General features: G+C 36.1%; 1 protein-coding gene across 4 annotated transcripts in view; it reads left to right on the top strand.

The window, feature by feature from the left end:
* The window catches only part of LOC109693594 (pregnancy zone protein-like), a 50,124-nt gene that overhangs the window by 26,909 nt on the left and 4,840 nt on the right, over positions 1-18,375 (top strand). Inside the window, exons 14-28 of one of the 4 annotated variants that reach the window (XM_074076101.1) lie at positions 113-255; positions 2,789-2,938; positions 5,551-5,715; positions 7,177-7,297; positions 9,997-10,144; positions 10,756-10,984; positions 11,597-11,723; positions 11,928-12,049; positions 12,234-12,285; positions 14,649-14,732; positions 15,290-15,466; positions 15,736-15,823; positions 17,061-17,217; positions 17,616-17,690; positions 17,967-18,144. In XM_074076101.1, the coding sequence (XP_073932202.1) occupies positions 113-255; positions 2,789-2,938; positions 5,551-5,715; positions 7,177-7,297; positions 9,997-10,144; positions 10,756-10,984; positions 11,597-11,723; positions 11,928-12,049; positions 12,234-12,285; positions 14,649-14,732; positions 15,290-15,466; positions 15,736-15,823; positions 17,061-17,217; positions 17,616-17,690; positions 17,967-18,144 (2,016 nt within the window). The remainder of the gene's footprint in view (positions 1-112; positions 256-2,788; positions 2,939-5,550; positions 5,716-7,176; positions 7,298-9,996; positions 10,145-10,755; positions 10,985-11,596; positions 11,724-11,927; positions 12,050-12,233; positions 12,286-14,648; positions 14,733-15,289; positions 15,467-15,735; positions 15,824-17,060; positions 17,218-17,615; positions 17,691-17,966; positions 18,145-18,375) is intronic. The other 3 variants (XM_020174957.2, XM_074076102.1, XM_074076103.1) reach the window with 3 other exon arrangements.

The following is an 18,375-nucleotide window of genomic DNA, read 5'->3' on the forward strand; positions in this document are numbered from 1 at the left end:
CATACTCTGCGGCATGCTCCAACTGTGAATAGTTAAATAATCTAAGAACTCCTTTCTTAAATAATAAAAGTGAGAATAGCATTCCTAATCTATAATCTTGAACTTTTTGCAGTGAAAGGGGTGTTCTCCTTCACCTTTCAAGTGGAATCAGACATTGCTCCTACTGCTGAGTTACTCATTTATACTATTTTACCTGATGGAGAAATTGTTGCAGACACTCAGAAACTTGACATTGAAAACTGTTTTGCCAACAAGGTGAGTGATTTAGATTAAGCTGGTCCTTTAATTCTTCTTTGTTTTTGAAATGTGGACATTAAGGAAGTTGCATACATTAAAAACTATCAGTAGTCCTAAAACCTTCCTCCCAAGTTCCTCCAAAAGTTGAGAGTGATATTTTGTGTTTCTACTGTATGTTTATGGCAAGTGAACATTTCTGACATGAAAACTAAATCTACATTATATAATTTTTAAAATATAAATGATCTAAGAAAAATATACAATGAACTCTTAACGTTCTTCACTTCCACCTAAGAAATCTATTAAACTTGGAGATTGTGTCCAAGAGCACAGTATCTGTTCTATTTGGATCTTCTGTGTATTTCACACCAACTGAGAAGATGGTTCTGCTTCCTGCTTCAGTGTCTTCAATGTTAGTCATGGAGAGTTTGCTGTTGATTCGGAAGGGTCATTTGTGCCACTGTGTTCAGCACACCTTGATCTTTCTAGCAGGGGAGCAGTAGTTTCTTTCTAGTGACTCAATATTCTCTTTACACTCTGGAAATTAAAAGAGGTATTACAAATTATAATCAGAGAAATGAAAATTTTTTCTCGGAGTCCATCCTGATTTTGCAAAACAAATGACAATCCCTTTATAACACCATGAAATTTCCTCATAGAAGTAAAAACCATGGAAGTTATATTCTGTCTCTTCATATCAAATACCTTTTGCCTTGTCATTTGTCAAAGGTGAAGATAACTCCAAAAATGTAACATAAATGAAGATCTATGCAATACTCAGAAGAAAGTTGACTATTGACTACCACAAAAAGTTAAAAGAATGGATCCATTAAAGTGACTAATTAACAAACCTAGAAGTTAGAAATCCTGACAGAATAAGTGAACTAAGAATATGAAGAAGGATTCCAAGTGAGACTCAAACAGACACACTTTAAATAAGTTTTTTCAATCTTTTTTGAGAAAGAAAAAAAATGTTTACCATTTAAAATCCCTTCCCTTAAAAACAAAAAATTTACTGCACACATTAAATATGTAATGGTTTAAATAGTTTATTTTTCTCAATTCTTTTTGTTTTGTTTTGTTTTCCTTTATTTTTATTAAGATATATTTGTTGTACAGGGGGGATTCATTTTGACAATTCCAAATCAACTAAATATAATTCTTAACTAAAGATTATACTGATTAATATAGCTAAGTAACACTTTGTCAAAACATGCCTTAAATTTTTCTTTCAGTTTTCAAATCTGCACAATACTTTATGGTTTCCAACGTGTCCTTTTCTTGGTTTATAGCATTTTCAGTTAACTATAATCCCAAATAATTTACTTGCTCATTTGACATGGATGTTTAAAAACTTATTTTAATGAATTTAAATTGATTTAAAATAAGAATATCTCTAAAACAGAATTCTCCACAGTTTTAATAATGTATTTAATTAGAGACATAAAGATTTGTGTACTTTTGCCCATCTAGTAAGATTGTTATAGTTAAATTCAACCAACACAAATCAAATGTTATTTAGCTAGCCAGGCATAGTGGCTCGTTCCTGTAATCCCAGTTACTTAGGAGGCAGATGCAGGTGGACCACAAATTCAGGGCTAGCCCTGGCAAAATTAGCAAGATCCTACCTCAAAAACAAAATACAAACCACTTCAGTGTGGCCCAAGTATACTTGTCTTGCAAGCACAAGGTCTTGGGTTCAATGCCCAGAACTGGAAGAAATAAATTATTTAGCTAAACATCCTGAAACTTTATTCCAATCCAAATCAGTTTTAAGCTCAAAAAGAAACCAATGAATTTCTACTAGTCAAAGCAAATCAAATCTCTAAAAAAAATTGCATATAATTTTCTATTATTCTGTTGGTTTTTGTTCTTTGTTCAAAGTTCTTTGAAATTCTGAAACAGTTACCTCTTAGGATGCATAGTAGATTTTTTAATTCTTAGTGATCCAATAAATCCCCAGTCACGGTTATCACAGATACCCTGCTTTAGAATTTCTTGTGAGCCTGATTGCCAACTGGAGGAGATGTCAGCTGTACACACACTCATCACAAAGACAGTGCACAGAAGTAGGTCAGCCACAGAAGTGTATGTATCTTTCTTAGCTTATGGGTTTTCAATCCTGTACAGGATTCTATTTCAATGTGATAAAAATGAATTTACATTTCCCACATCATACAAGGAATATGAACCATGAGCTAACTGGAACCACATTTCTAGGTTATTTCAGAGATGTTATTGGTTCCTGAGAGAGTTCATCTTTTTTTCTTTTTTTGAGACAGAATCTCACTATGTAGGCGAGGCTGGCCTCAAACTAACCATGTATCCCAGGCTGGCATCAAACTTGTGATTCTCTAACCTCTGCCTCCTGAGTGCTGAGATTACAGGCCTGAACCACCATCCCTGACTGAAAAGACATCTCTTTATCTTTCTATAAGATAAAAAAATGAGACAGCAAGTGTAGAAGAGACTCATGGCAGCCTAGAGTAGAATAGAGATTTCAAACTGCAATATTCATAAAGTTGGTGCTGTAATCAGATTCTTTTTACAGGTTCACTTGGTTTTTTCATCAGCACAAAGTCTGCCAGCCTCGGACACCCATCTGCAGGTCACAGCCACGCCTAAGTCTCTTTGTGCCCTCCGTGCAATAGATCAGAGTATGCTGCTAATAAAGCCTGAAGCTGAGCTCTCACCACAGTCAGTAAGTCCCATTTCAATCTTGGATATCTCGAAATGCTCACATAACAAGCTCCTCAGAGTGACAGGCACAATGAAATTCCACAACAGTAACTGGACAAAGGACTTTACATAAATCATCTCATTTTATTTTCTGTTATAGTCTCAATAAGGGAGCAATATTGTTTCCGTGACATTCCCCATGCCTAGCACAGGACCTTATGTATACCAGCTGTTTAATACACTTTTAATGGGTGAATAAATTAATAATAATTTAAGGTAGGTATTATCACTTGATTTTTATGAATGAAGAAAACATAACTAAGACATAAGGAATTATGGAAAGCACATGCTAACAATATATTCTAGAGGTGGAATTTGAACCAGATTTCTTCCAACGTTGTTTCCTAACCCATTGCCTTTCAAGGTATGGAAAAATGCAGATTTTCAGCTTTCTCCGAAATCAAGCACTTAATGGTTTTCCAGAGTGGAGACAAGAGAATTACTCTCCAAACTTGTCTTTTAAAATGTTTCTTACAATGAATCACTCTAAAAAAAACACTATAGTTTACTGGCTCCATGGTCCATTTATTTATTTTACAAGTATGCACTGCATCTTGATCCTGGGATGGGCACTTCTGAGACCAGGATAACTACTGATGAACAACCCACAGCATCCTCTGATCATTTTACACTCACAAACAAGCAACAAAAAAACAAACATACGATAATTCAGGCTTTGATAAGTGCCATCTATAAAAGGAATAAGCAGGGCATTGAGATAAAAATGAGTAAATTTTGAACTAGGAATTAGGGGACTCCTCTTAGATTGGAAGAAAGTAAAGGAGTAAGAGCATTACAAAGCAGGCCCAAAGACTTTGAGATCAGAGTGAGTTTAGAATGTCCTGATATGTAATGGCAAGAAAGGAGGATGGTAGCGGCTGTGGGTGGCATAGAAAATTAAAAGGAGCTTCCATCCCCTGCTCACATAGTGTAGAGTTGCTGTTGGTAAATCACCAAGGAGCTTTACATAAGGCAGTGGAGATATAAATATATATATATATATATACTTATATATATATTGATTGTACATATTTATGTAGTATACTCTGACTAATTGATATATATAATATGTATGTGTGTATCATGATCAATCTGGGTTGGAGTGTGACTGATATATGAAGATATCTACAAAGATCATGTTTGCTGCTGAGAGTATGATGTTAGGATGAAAGCACAGGAACAGTTAAGGGGTCATGATGAAGGTCAGACAGGAAATGACAGAAGCCAGATGAGGTCTTCAGGGAGCCCAGGATGTGTCTGATGATCTGAGCTCTCTGTAGCTGATCATGTAGTTTTACAGTAAGAACTGCCTTGGAGCTGACTTATGTCTAAATTGCCTGTGCATCTAATTTGTTCTCAAGCTATCCGTGGTCCTAAAATAATTGACAAAAACAAAATTTAGTAAGACATTAATCATATAAAATGGGAAAAGAAAATGTATCAAGAACATACTCTGAGTGACTTTTATTCTTTCATTATACCTCTCTATTAGGTCCACAATTTCTTTTTTTATTTATTTATTTTATTTTCCACGCATTTTTTATTCATTTATTCACATGCGCGTATATTGTCTGGGTCATTTCTCCCCCTTTCCCCGCCTCGCTTCCAGGCAGAACCTGTTCTGCCCTTAGCTCTAATTTTGTTGAAGGGAAGACACAAGCATAATAAGAAAGAAAAAGCATTTTTGCTAGTTGAGTTAAGGATAGCTTGATTTCATTTAAAATTAGGCATTTGATCTGGGAGGCAGAGACTTGGATTTTATCGTTATTCAGTTAAAATGGGTTCTGATATTTTTAATTAATTATCATTATTTTAATTGTACATGTTTATGTAGTACATTCTGACTAATTGATATACATACATACTTATGTATGTGTGTATCATGATCAGTCTGGGTTGGGGTGTGGTTCAAGTGGTAGAGTGTCTATCTAGCAAGCTCAAAACCCTAAGTTTAAAACTCAGTATGTCCAAAAAAAATCATGATCAAATCTATGTAGTTTAGCATTTTCACCTCCTTAAACATTTCTAAATTTTTGATTTATATGTAATTATTGTCCATATTTATACAGTATAGTGTGATACACATGTACATGTATATGATATTTACTGAGCAAATCAAAGAAATTAACCTCCCAGTCTCTTTATCATTACTGTGCTTTTGGAGCCTCAAGATATGCTCTTGTAGTTATTTTTGTAGTATTATAGGTTATTGTGAGCTATCATCACTTCACTGTGCTATAGAACACTAACACTTATTACTTCTGTCTGTGTTTTGATTCCCATTATCCAACTTCCACTCTATCTCCTCCCCCACAAAACTTCCCAAACACTACTAATTATATTCTTCTACATTCAGATCAACATTGATCAATTCACTTTATCTCTTTAAGTCTTACTTTCTACTGTACAAAAGGATTAGGATCTGTGACCTTTAATATCTCTCCATGATTCTCTGTTTTATTCTTTATCAATATTAAATAAACACCACAATCTTTTAAATCCCATATTGAACTTAATAACATTTAAAATAAAGCAACAGAAAAGAGTTTCCCTTTGTTCTCTCAAACTTTACAGGTCTATAATTTGTTACCAGTAAAGGCTCACTTTAGGGATCAATTTGGAGGTCAACTGAATGAAGATGGCGAAAAATGCATCAATGCAGAAGAAATAATTCACAATGGAATCATATACACACCAAAGCAGGACCTGAGGGATGATTATGTTTACAGTGTTTTTGAGGTAATTCTTCTTCCCCCCAAGAATAATCAAATTGATTTTTAAGTCTTTGTTAAGATGGAGAATCAATGGATTTCTAAGCTCTAGAATGTGTGTGATCCTTGCCTCGCTCTAACAAAACAATGATTAACAGAATAAAATTGGAGTATCAAAGGTATATATTACATTGTACATCTGCAGTTTTCCCCCATGAATCTCTCCAGCATCTTAAGGAGCAAGTGGCTTACATTTAGGGCCCCAAACCTTAGTCAAATTGATTTTTAAGCTAATTATCTCTCAGTGACTCTTAAGATTCTCATGTATGAGTATCTTGTTGGCAGTTATCAATTTAGTCATTTGCGTAATAAGTACTTGTTGTAGGAATGAATGATTGAGTACAGATGTGCAATACTTTGGCCCTCACGTTTAGGGCAGCACTATTACAGGAAAACTGCAAGTAACCTTTTGTTACAAAAAGATTAACAAAATAAATGTCATGCTCTTTTTAAAGTATGCATTTTGGGGATTAGCTATAGTTAAGCAGAATTAAAAGTTTATCCAGGAGTTAAGCCATCTCACTATTAAAAACAACTAAAATCTTCCAAATTGCTTTGAATAAAAACATATGTCATTCTTTTGCTAGAGGTTAACAGTTTAGCTGAGAATAACTTAAATCTCTCTCTTCTGGAGCTTCCAGAATCATGAATAAGGGGCAGAGGAATGCAATGAACAGTCTTTAGGTTTATTAACTAGCTGATTAATTTTTAAGCCTTTATTTCTGACTCCTTTTTTCCTATTTCATATCACAACCATGATTGACAACTGTGCCCCAGTCACACAGTTTCCTATGTGTGACTCTGACACAAGACTGTAAGAGGCATTTATCTGTGACTAACATTGAAGGTGAAAGTGAGGAACAGGTAGACTCAAGAAATCAGATGACTGAGGAAAAAAAAAAGGAAGGACAAATTCCCTAATGGATGAGTTAGTTACAGATAGTCAAGGAAAGGCATATCTTCTAATAAATGCTTTCTAAATTGTGAAGAAACAACCCTATCATTTCGAATGACAGAAAAAAGCAACAAAAATACTCTGCAATAAAGTTAAGAGATCTATTTATCCTTCCTTCTACCCATCTGTCTCTTTATCCATATATGTAGATGCAAATATTTGTTTTATGAGGAAAAGGAAATGAAGAAAACATCTAGGACTAAAATACTCAGTCTTGGGTGCAAAAATAAAAATCACTACAGAGGCATCACAGTATACCAGACACTACTTAAAAATACAAATCAGAAGAATATTACTAGCCTGATGAATGTCACCCATTGTGACTACATTATTCTCCTCCTCAGTGTGCAAAATTTTCATAATGATCCTATGACAAACGTGTTAAACAACGAAAGTTCAATACAAATTCAAGAAGTGAATTCCAGCTCTATTAAATTTGCACCACTATGCTTTAATAAGTCATATTTTTTCCAGTCTATAGGATTAAATATTTTTACCAATGCAAAAGTCAATAAGCCACTTTTTTGTCAACCGCCTGTGCCACATAGAGGGCTGATTCCAGGCTATGGAGCAGGAGAATATGGAATAGGAGCAGGTAAGGGTCTGATTTATTTATCTGCTACAATAATAGGGAAAAGTGATGCCTTACTAGGATGGGGTGGAAAAAATGATTTTTCTATACATTGGTTCTCATGACTCGGAGGCAACTTTTTTAGCAAGTTATTAACAAGTAATATTCTCTCTCTTTCTCGCTCTCTCTCTCTCTCTCTCTCCATAATTGGTTGCTTTTTTGTGTTAGCCTTCAATAGTCTTTCTACCTCAGATCCAATCTACCAATCTACCATAGATTCAACACCTGAATTACTTATAAGATCAGACACTAACAAGCACCACATCTCTGTGGCTAATCTTATAATCACTAGTATTTTTTGCTCACACAAAAGCTACTTGTGAGTCCAGTATCCCATATCTCTCCAGAATAGCTCCTTACCAAATAGTGAGTCAGTAATGACCAGTCTACTTTCATCTGCTGATTCCACCATCTCCACTGTATCTTTCAGAGTCACAGCCATGGAAAAGAAGGAACAGATTTGCATGTAACTTTTATGGCTTCTCTAACAATAAATGAGGGTGGTAATATAAAGTCATTTTTTTTACAAAAATTGAGAGCAGGAAGGCAAAACAGATCCTCTCTGGGAAATTGGTACCAGTGGGAGGGGGGAAGACACGAGGAGAAGGTATAAAAGGGTAAATACTGTGCAAATACTGTGTACACATGTATGTGAATGGAAAAATGACACCTGTTGAAACTATTCCAGGAAAGGGGAGAGGAAGGATAAAGGAGAATGATTCAACTATGATATAGTGTAAGAACTTTTGTAAATGCCACAGTGTACCCCCAGTACAACAATAATAAAAAAAGAAGGGACACATATTCTAATACAGTAAATAATTTACCTGGGAACCCAAGGCATAAAGTTCCTGTTGAAAACAGAAGAGTGAATGTGAATATTTCCCCAAGAGAAAGAAAATCCTGTATAGTGCTTGCTGAGCAAAGGAACAATTTTAATCATCCCCCATCTGCTATGACCATGTGACTTTGAAATTCCAAAATTCATTGAGCATTTCAATGAATCAATTTTTTCATATCTAAAATCAGAATGACTACCAAAGTCATTGAGGGGTTGTAAGTATGAAATTAAGAAAATTTAATTATGATCCCATTTTTTATTAAAAAATCCTGAAAAGTACTATTAATCAATTTTCATGCCATCCAATTCTATATTTGTATATCACTTGTATATTTCATGTCATTCAAGTATATACTTTTTTCAGTTCTAAAAGAAAATATGGCAATGGTATGATCCAGAAAGCCTAAAAACTCATAGTACCATCATTAGACTCTTTCCCAAATACACTGGAATATTCTGTGCAAAATTTTCATTTGGTTTTGTCAGCTAGTCATTCTTTCCTCTTTGTTTTCAGTTACATCATCTCATACATATCCCTCATTATTTCATAACTAAATTACTGGAAAAGCATTCTAATTTACCTTGCTTGCTTCTAGTCTTTCTTCATTTCAATCTAACCTGCATACTGTGAAATGTTAATCACCATTAAACATTTCTCATGTCTCTTATTTCTCAGACATACTCCTTACTTTCAGAATTCATAGAACAAGAGCTGAGGATGTAACACAATGGTAAAGCTCTTGCCTAGCATGCACGAGGCCATGGGTGTGATCTCCAGCACTGAAAATATATACACATGCATGCATGCACACACGCATATATATATACACACTAGTTAAGGTTTTAAAAAAGCATGTCTAATTCTATCATTTTATATGCCATATATATTCATAGTCACATATATATGTGTATATATATATATAATTATACTAAAAAAGTGATACGCCACAGATCAGAACTAAAGACTTAATAATATAATAAATATATAAAAATAACATTAAGGATATATAAGAATTACATAGTATTATATTTTTATCTTCTGATGCTGGCAGTAACACCTTTTTATCAAGTTAACTAAATCCTGCCTTAACATATCTATTTGTCCTAGCCATCCCAGTGTTTTACTATATAATTGCATTAACTATTTACTCAACTATGTTAAACATACCCCCAAATAGACATTCTACTCTGGAGAGGTAAGGTTTTTACTGTCCCTCTGGACCATCTCTTCCCACCCCTGTGAGTATATTTGGACAGTCCTTTCCCTGGAATGCTTCCCACATTCTCCTTTGCTTCTCATCCACCAGGAATTCTGGTCAACATCTTTTCTGGCCAAAGTGAAGCTGATTCTCTTTCTTTATTGGATCCCTATGGTCTATAAGGAACACCTTTACTACATCCTATTATTTGTTTATGTTTATGCCTCCATAGCTCATTCACTCTTAAATCATTTCTAAAATCTTGTTTAGAACTAATATTTATTCCTCTTGCTTGACTCTCACTGCCAATGGAAAACATAATCATTTCAGTGTAAAACAAGTGTGTATGAATTACTCTTTGTCCTTCCCTAATAAGTTGATCATTTGCCTCTCACCTTTCTATAGGACAAATAGATAAATGAACAAAATAACAACATGGTAAGGTAACTTGCCCCAGTAATAAATGTCCCCTGAATATATACATATGATATATTTATATATAGTATATTTATAATATATAAATATACTATATATATACACAAATATATAAAACCTTAGGCAACTGTCAGAAGTTGGTGATGAAAATTAGGCTCACATTGGGCTTGTGTGCTGTCTTCTCATAGCAGCTCCACAACCCTTACCTATAGCTTCAAATGCTCCAGGAAGGATTTACCCAGTGATACCCAGAGAAGAAGATCAGGCCATGCAAGTGAGAGAGACAGTCCGGAAGTACTTCCCTGAGACCTGGATCTGGGACTTGGTGGTACTCAAGTAAGTTATGTGTTGCCTAGAATTTAGTTTAGGTGAGGATTTGAATCCTTGGTACTGTCCTTGGTTCCTGATCCTTTTATTTCTGCTTTGTTCTTTTCATGTAAATATGTAGGCTTGTGGTTCCTGCTAATAATAGTTAAACAATGCAATTTTTTTTCTAATTTGGTCCTGAGATAACTAAAATTATAGGAAGCAAGAGACTGTCCTCTCCCCTAAGAGAAAACCAGATAAAGAAAGAAGGTACAGAAGGAGAAATGGAGTGAGCAAGGATGGATGGGAATGAGGAAAGAAAGAAAGGAAGGAGAGGGAGAGAATACTACAAAGACATAGAGGGGGAGGGAGGAAGGAAAGGAGAGGGAGAGAGAGAGAGAGAGAGAGAGAGAGAGAGAGAGAGAGAGAGAGAGAGAGAGAGAGAGAGAGAAAGAGAGGGTGGAAGGAAGGAAAGTAAGAAAGGGAAGAGAAAGAGAATTACCAGAACCCTCACTAGAAGCACCAAACCTTAGATCAAGTTTAGTATTTACCATTCTAGGTTACTGAGTTACCAAGTTGTAGGAACAGCTCTGATTTGTGCTACAAAAGAGACTCGTTCACCAATCTTTTTCCTCTCATAGTTCGTCAGGTGAAAGTGAGTTAGCAGTGAAGGTCCCTGACTCCATCACGGAGTGGAAGGCCAGCGCACTCTGCTTGTCTGGAACCATGGGCCTTGGCCTTTCCCCCATAATCTCTCTTCAAGTCTTCCAGCCCTTCTTCTTGGAACTCACTCTCCCATACTCTGTGGTGCGAGGAGAAGCCTTCACCCTCAAAGCCACTGTGTTCAACTATTTGTCCCACTGCATTCGGGTAAGGGCACTTCTCTAGAAGTGAGTGGGAGTGCAAGGAAGGAGCCCCATCATCGTTCATTACTGAGGGTTTCAGAGGAACATACTATTAAGTCAGAGCCGAATGCAATGTGTCCTAATTTTGCAAAGGAATGGGTACTCAGAGTAAAACGTCCTGACAGGTCCAAGGTAGAGGTTATTTTCAGTTCAGGATTCCCTATCTGCATATTCCTAAACTCAGACATTATTTCTACCTGATTAATTTTTTTTAAAATAGGGTCTCATTGTTGAGACCTTGAACTCATGAATCTCCTGCTTCAGCTTTCTGATTGCTGAAATTATAGGCATGTACTGCATGCCCAGCTAGAGTACTGAATTTTTAGACTCTGACTAAAGAAACAACTATTCCTTGTGTTGGCACAAGGCCAAGTCCTGGACATTTAGCCTCATTCCTGTCAGTTTTTCTGTTATCTTATTGCAAACAGCTAAACTGCAAAGTATTAGATAGGACTTACCTTGTGTAAACCCATCTAGAGGCTGTGGACTAGTCTGTACCATCCCTCCCGACTTTTCTTCCCTACTGCTGATCCTTTGCTTTCATCCTGTCATCAATTTGTGTTTGGGGTGGGGACAGGTCAGTGTGCAGCTGGAGGTCTCTTCTGCCTTCCTGGTCATCCCAGTAAAGGAAAATGAAGAATCTCATTGTGTCTGTGGAAATGGGAGGAAAACCCTGTCCTGGGCTGTGACCCCAAACTCTCTGGGTGAGTGGTAAAGTTCTTCACAAAATTCTATCTTATGCAGAAATAACTTGATTTGTTTTGCTTTGACCTCAATACATGCTTTTCCTCCTCCTTCAATACTGATCAAGAAGAAGAAAGCCATTAGATATATTGGGGAAACTTCTTCAAAGAAGGAACCATTAATATAGAATCATTGATTAATTCCATAAAAACTTCACTCACCAGGGAAGGTGAATTTCACAGCTACTGTGGAAGCCCTGCAGTCTCAGGAGTTGTGTGGCAATGAGGTGACTGAAACCCCAGAACTTCTACAAAAGGATACTGTAGTAAAGCCCTTAATAGTTGAGGTATGTGAACATACTCTGAGTTTCCAAGGTTCTGTTACATACCATACTATTATCTAATCCACGTGCGGCAGTGGCATTTCATTCCCAAGGGTATGGGTGTGTCTACAACTTGGTTATTCACTAATACTTCCTTCTCTATTTTAAAGTGATTGATTTTCCTGCTATTTTTTCTTTCAATACATAGCCAGAAGGAATAGAAAAGGAAGAAACTTTCAACACACTGTTGTGTGTATCAGGTAAGCATAAAAAATATATTAAATTCACATGTTAATTCATTTATTAGATTATATAATTGTAGAATAAATGTCCTTTGAGACATGCCTTTCTCTGAAAACAAAACAAAACAAAAACCCTTACACTCTTCCATGAATAAATCTAAAGACATTCAATGAAGAATATCCCTCTCCTGATTAAAAAAAATCTCTTTCAATTGGGCTGAATTTTCTCAGAGACATAAAAAAGAAATAGCATTGAAGGTGCTACTATTATTGTCATGTTTTAAGGATAAAGAAGAGAAGCTAAAAGACTTGTCTGAAAACTCTCAACTAATAATGAAGGCTTGAGCTGTCGACCTATGACAGGATTCTTTCTAATACATCTTTGTTTCCCAAACTTCTCTTAAAACTGTATTCAAAATACTGAAATATCTATGTAGCACTAATACTATATATTATCAAGTTATAGTCATATAAATACTGTCAGTTTAAGTGTACCCAGGCTTGTACTTTGATATATTTAAGGAGGATCTGTAGGTCATTAACCTACATATAAAAATAATGTTTTACTAATACCATTAATATAATCATATAGAGATTACCATTTAAAAATTTGATCATTTGCCATCTAAAATTATCTTGAAGACAATGCTCTTTTTCACAAAACTCTTCCCTATAGAGGTAACCCTGAACTGAGTATAGGGTTACAAGCCAACAAACATCACAAATTAAAAATATCATGAATCACAAATGCATTTAATACACCTAACCTATGGACCATCATAGTTAAGCAATACAGTTGTTTCCTCTGTGATCCTATGTCCACTGGAGCTGAATCTTGCTAAGGCTGCCCAGCATCACCAGAGAGAATCATAATACATACACTAGTCTAGGAAAAGGTCAAATTCAACATCTGAAGAACCAGCTGTTTCTACTGAATGTTCATCACTTTCACACCATCCAAAGCAAAGTCATCATAAGTCAAGGACTGCCTATGGAAGCATCTTCGGTAATCTCATCTAGGCACATAGCTTTAAAAACAACTACCTACTAGAGTTCCCAAAATTTACATCATTCATGCACACTTCCTTCCTGATCTCAAATTCATGTGAATACATAAATGCCCACTCATCATGTGTACTTAAGCTTGCAGGTTTGATATACATCTCAAAACTAACATGCTCAAAACACTGAAGTTCTGTTGGTCCCCACAACTTCCTTCTGTTGGGAAAAGTTTTCTGCATCTCAGATGATAACAATTTATTCTTCAATTTGCAGAGGATAACACTTTTGAAGTTGCATACATTACATTTTTTCACTTACAGTCCACACACAATCCACTCACAAATGTAGTTGGCTCCACTCTCAAGTTATTTCAAAACTCTATACGGTTCTCACCGTATCCATTCTACTCTGGTCCTTTCTCTGCTGGTCTATCTCAAAACTTTCTCCTGATCATTTCCCATTCTTCCCCTATAGTGAGAGGGATCCTTTAAAGAATATATTAGATCAATCATATCATGTCCTTCCTCCATGCAAGTCTTCAGAGGTTTCCTATATTGCTCTATATTAAAAGCTAAATTTTTAATGTTACCTACAAAACCTCACTACCTCCATAATTTTATATACTATTAATCTCTCCCTCAGTCTCTCTGTTCAGGCCACACTGACACCCTTCCACCTCTTGGACCACACCTAGCACACTCCAATATCTGAAGTCTTTTTATTTTTGGTTCCTTTTTCTTGGAAGCACCTTTTCCTAGATATCTATAGCTCTTATTCCCTGACTTACAGTCTCTACTCACATATGACTTTTTTACCAGTGAATATTTTGACAAGAAACCTGTTCTCCACATGTTGCACTTCCTGACTGGCCTTGCTTTACTATGTCACCATATAAACATATAAACACTTTCATTTTCTCTCTAGTAGCTATATACTAAATATATCTTTATTTACCTAAAGTGAAACCTCCAAGGGGCTCAGGAAATTTGTCTTGAAAATTGCAGCATCATTGCCCTTAGAACAGAACTTGGCACAGATCACACACTTAGTACATATTAATAGAATGAATGTAATTATGTAAAAACACTGCCAACTGTAGACATTAATATAAGCTGTGAAGAAAAGGAAGTAAGTATACCATAAGGTTTATGCTTTTAATGAATGCTATAAAAATATAGCACAGAAATACATGACTAATAAGAACTTTGCTGAGAAATCCATCATGGCTTTAGGAGAAACTTGAATTGCATTAAAGAAACTATATAATGTCCAAGTGAAATGAAATGTTGGATCTCAATCATGTAGAGGGAAAAGATTCATAAAAATAGAACATTTCTTTTTATTTCCCTCCTTTATATGTATTTATCTTCTTTTATTAGATACCGGGTTGCCAGAAAAGTTGTCACTGAAAGTTCCTCCAAACGTGGTTGAAGGATCTGCCAGGGCAACATATTCAGTTTTGGGTGAGTCTCAGACCAAGAGAAACAGTTGTCCCTCTTCATAATTGAAGGGCATGGGGCCTCACCATCCATAATTAATGAAGTCCCTGACACTTGGCATTGGTTTGAGAAGAGGAGCACCACACTAAAGATTGTACTTGTATTAATTAGAAATGGGGTTGAACAGATGGTATGCTAGTATTGTGCTGTGATGTGCTCTAAAAACTAAGAAGAATCACCTCTCTCTGTCCTCATCTTCAAATGATTTACTAGATGACAACACTTCCTAGAAGATTTGAAAATAATTGATAATTCAGTTTTATCAACCACATGTCACATTGGAAAAAATATTATCATCTGCCATTCAGTTCCTTCTCTACTTTCTTGAACACCTTAGAACCATCTATTTTATTCACCTTTTGCATTGCCTTCCACTTCTTGGGCTTTTTTTTTAATAATCATTTGTGCTTGTTGTCCTTCCATAAACAATGTGACCTCTCAAATATCTAGTAACACATTTTCCTTACCCAGCACAAACTAGCCCTTTGTTCCTCTGATTTTTTATAACTTTCACTTCCCAGGTGATATACTAGGCTCTGCAATGCAAAACCTCCAGAATCTCCTCCAGATGCCTTATGGCTGCGGAGAACAGAATATGGTCCTTTTTGTCCCTAACATCTATGTCCTGAACTATCTAAATGAAACACAACAGCTGACAGAGAAGATCAAGTCCAAAGCCATCAGCTACCTCATCAATGGTGAGAGAATACATCAAAAGAAGAATCTTTAATAAGGAGCTCCTGAATATCTTTTACTGAACTCAAATTGGCTTCTCTCTCATTAAGATTTGATAGTCATAGTTTCTGATTTCTAATGAGATATTCCACTATATGATAAGAAATTTCAATGTATCATCAGCCACCTAATAAGCAATACTTGCACTATGACTCCTCAATAGTATCAAAGAAAAAATAATTTTTTCTGATGTCTCTGCTACTTCAGAAGTCTCTGAAAATTTCCTTTTCAGGATATCAAAGACAGTTGAATTATAAGCATGCTGATGGTTCATACAGCACCTTTGGAGATCGTGATGGTAGAACTCCGGGAAACACTTGGTAAGATGCAATTACACATGCTATCAGTTGATCCATGATATCTTGTGAATTTAGAAATAGCTATTTTCTAATGCATGAAATTCTTCCATGGAAGATGGTTAGTCTTTAAATCCACATATTTATTAATCTAACTAGATAATTTCTAAAAACTTATCTGCTCTGGTAGCACTGGAGATAGTTGTAAAATAGGAATCCCCTCAAATGGAAATATAAGGCAAAAAGTGTCATTGTGTAAAATGAAAAAAAAAACTTCCACACTGTATGTTAAGAAGAAGTGAGAGAGGATGGAAAGTGACTGTTGGGCAAAAAAAAAAAAAGTCATTCAGGAAATGCACTTTTGATGGTGGAGAGTCTTAGGGCCCCAGCAAGAGTTTCATAAGAAAAAAGAAAATTCTTTGAGGTTTTTGTGGCAGTACTGGGGTTTGAACTCAGGGCTTCACACTTGGAAGGCAGGCGTTCTATCATTTGAGCCACCAACCACATATGAGAGGGAGAAGGTAAAAGAAGGAAGTTAAGAAGGTGAATATGGTTGTTTTACAATCTATACCAGAATGAATAAAAGTTTTTAAACATACTGAAACCACCGTAAGAAGGGTACTAAGTTAGAAAGAAGGAAAATAAAAGAGATGAACCAATTCAGGTTATAATATATATATACATGGAAATATCACAAGGAAACACCCTGGGTAGCTATCTTAAACAAACAAAAAATGTCATTTTGTTTTCTTTTACAAAATTAGAGAACAGGAGGGTGGAACAGGTCCTGTCTGGGGGTGGGGGATTGGTACCAGTGGGAGGAGGAAAGAGGTGGGGAAAGGATGTAAAAGAGTGAATATAGTGCAAATATTGTATACACATGTGTGTGAATGGAAAAATGATGCCTATTGGAGAATGATGAAGGGGGAGAATTCAAGTATGATATATTTGGTATTTTATAAAAGCTTCTGTAAATGCCTCAATGTACCCCCACCCAGAACAACAATAAAAAATAAATGAATAAAAAGACTGAAAAGCCATCAACTCTGGGCAAATCAATAAAGCTGAGAGATTAAAAATAAAGATCCAGATGTTTGCAATAGGCAATATTCAAATCTTAAGGATCCTTTCCCCATCAGTTGCTCAGCCCCCAGTAATGGCCTCCACTGACTGGCAATGATCAGTGTCTAAGGGCAGCACACAACATGAGCTCCAAAAGCGAGGTGGCCTTCCTGTCTCAATCTCTTTGTTTGCTGGACAGGCTCACTGCATTTGTACTCAAGTCGTTTGCTCAAGCTCAGTCACACATCTTTGTGGAGAGTGCATACATCATGAATGCTCTCACCTGGCTCTCACAGAGGCAAACGGAAAGTGGTTGTTTTCAGCGTTCTGGATCACTGTTAAACAATGCCATGAAGGTGATGCTTTCTCTTAATTTTGCTCTGGTCACTGAAGATTGTGAAATGCTGGAAGAAATGATGTTTCTATGAATGCATTGGTTCTAGTGACAAAGATTTGAGGAAGAATGGTGGGCTCTAATCCCCCAGAAATCTGGCAATAAACTAGCAGTAGTTCATTGAATGAAAATAGCATAAAATAAATCCCCCAAACCTTGTATATTATTAAAAATGAGAAAAAGTGACTTGAACAGACTCCACAATTTTAGGGTAGAAAAAGAAAGTGGGGAATAAACCAAAATGCACAAGAAAAGAAACTACCTAGTGAAGATGGCAAAGAGAAAGGAAGAGGAAGCATAATGTTCACACTGGCTAGTGAACATTGGAGTTGTTGAAACCTCTGCCTCTGCTCCTTCCAGGGTGGGGTGGATGATGAAGTGACACTCTCTGCATACATCACCATTGCCCTGCTGGAGATGCCACTGCCTGTCACTGTATGTACAAGCACTTCCCCCTATTTCCTTCACAAATGTAAGGAATGAAAATCTCAGATTAATGATTTCCCATTACTTTCATGGTATTTAATTTGAGTATATTTCACTGGAATATAAAGGACTAAGTCCTTTTGGAGGCCACAGAGAATGGTTAATTCTCTAATCTGATCTCTAATGTTGCATTGACACACTGGGATTTTTAATTTGGGGTTAGTCTGGAGACAGTTCCTTTGTCTTATTCTGGTATTTTAGGATTGGATCTTGCCCTCTTTATAGCACAGCATTGTCCGCAATGCTCTCTTCTGCCTGGAAATGGCCTGGGACTCCATCTCAAAGACCCAAGAAAGTCATGTCTATACCAAGGCATTATTGGCCTATGCCTTTGCCCTGGCAAGGAACCAGGCCAAGCGAAGTGTGCTGCTTGAATCACTAGGCAGAGAGGCTATAAAAGAAGGTAAGAGCTGGTATGGTAAAATATACTTATATCACAAATGATCAGTAAAGGGGGAGCACCTTGGTTAAACTCACAGCTTTCATGCTACCTCAATTGCAGTTACAATAAGAATTATCATTGATCCATCGCTTAATTCCTCTAGGTAAAATGGACCATTTTACCAATGCAATTATTGGTTTTATTTAGCCAAAGTTTAGTACAATGCAAGTTTGAATAGACACAAAGACTCCT

Source organism: Castor canadensis, chromosome 6, assembly GCF_047511655.1.
Source record: "Castor canadensis chromosome 6, mCasCan1.hap1v2, whole genome shotgun sequence".
Classification (NCBI taxonomy): domain Eukaryota; kingdom Metazoa; phylum Chordata; class Mammalia; order Rodentia; family Castoridae; genus Castor; species Castor canadensis.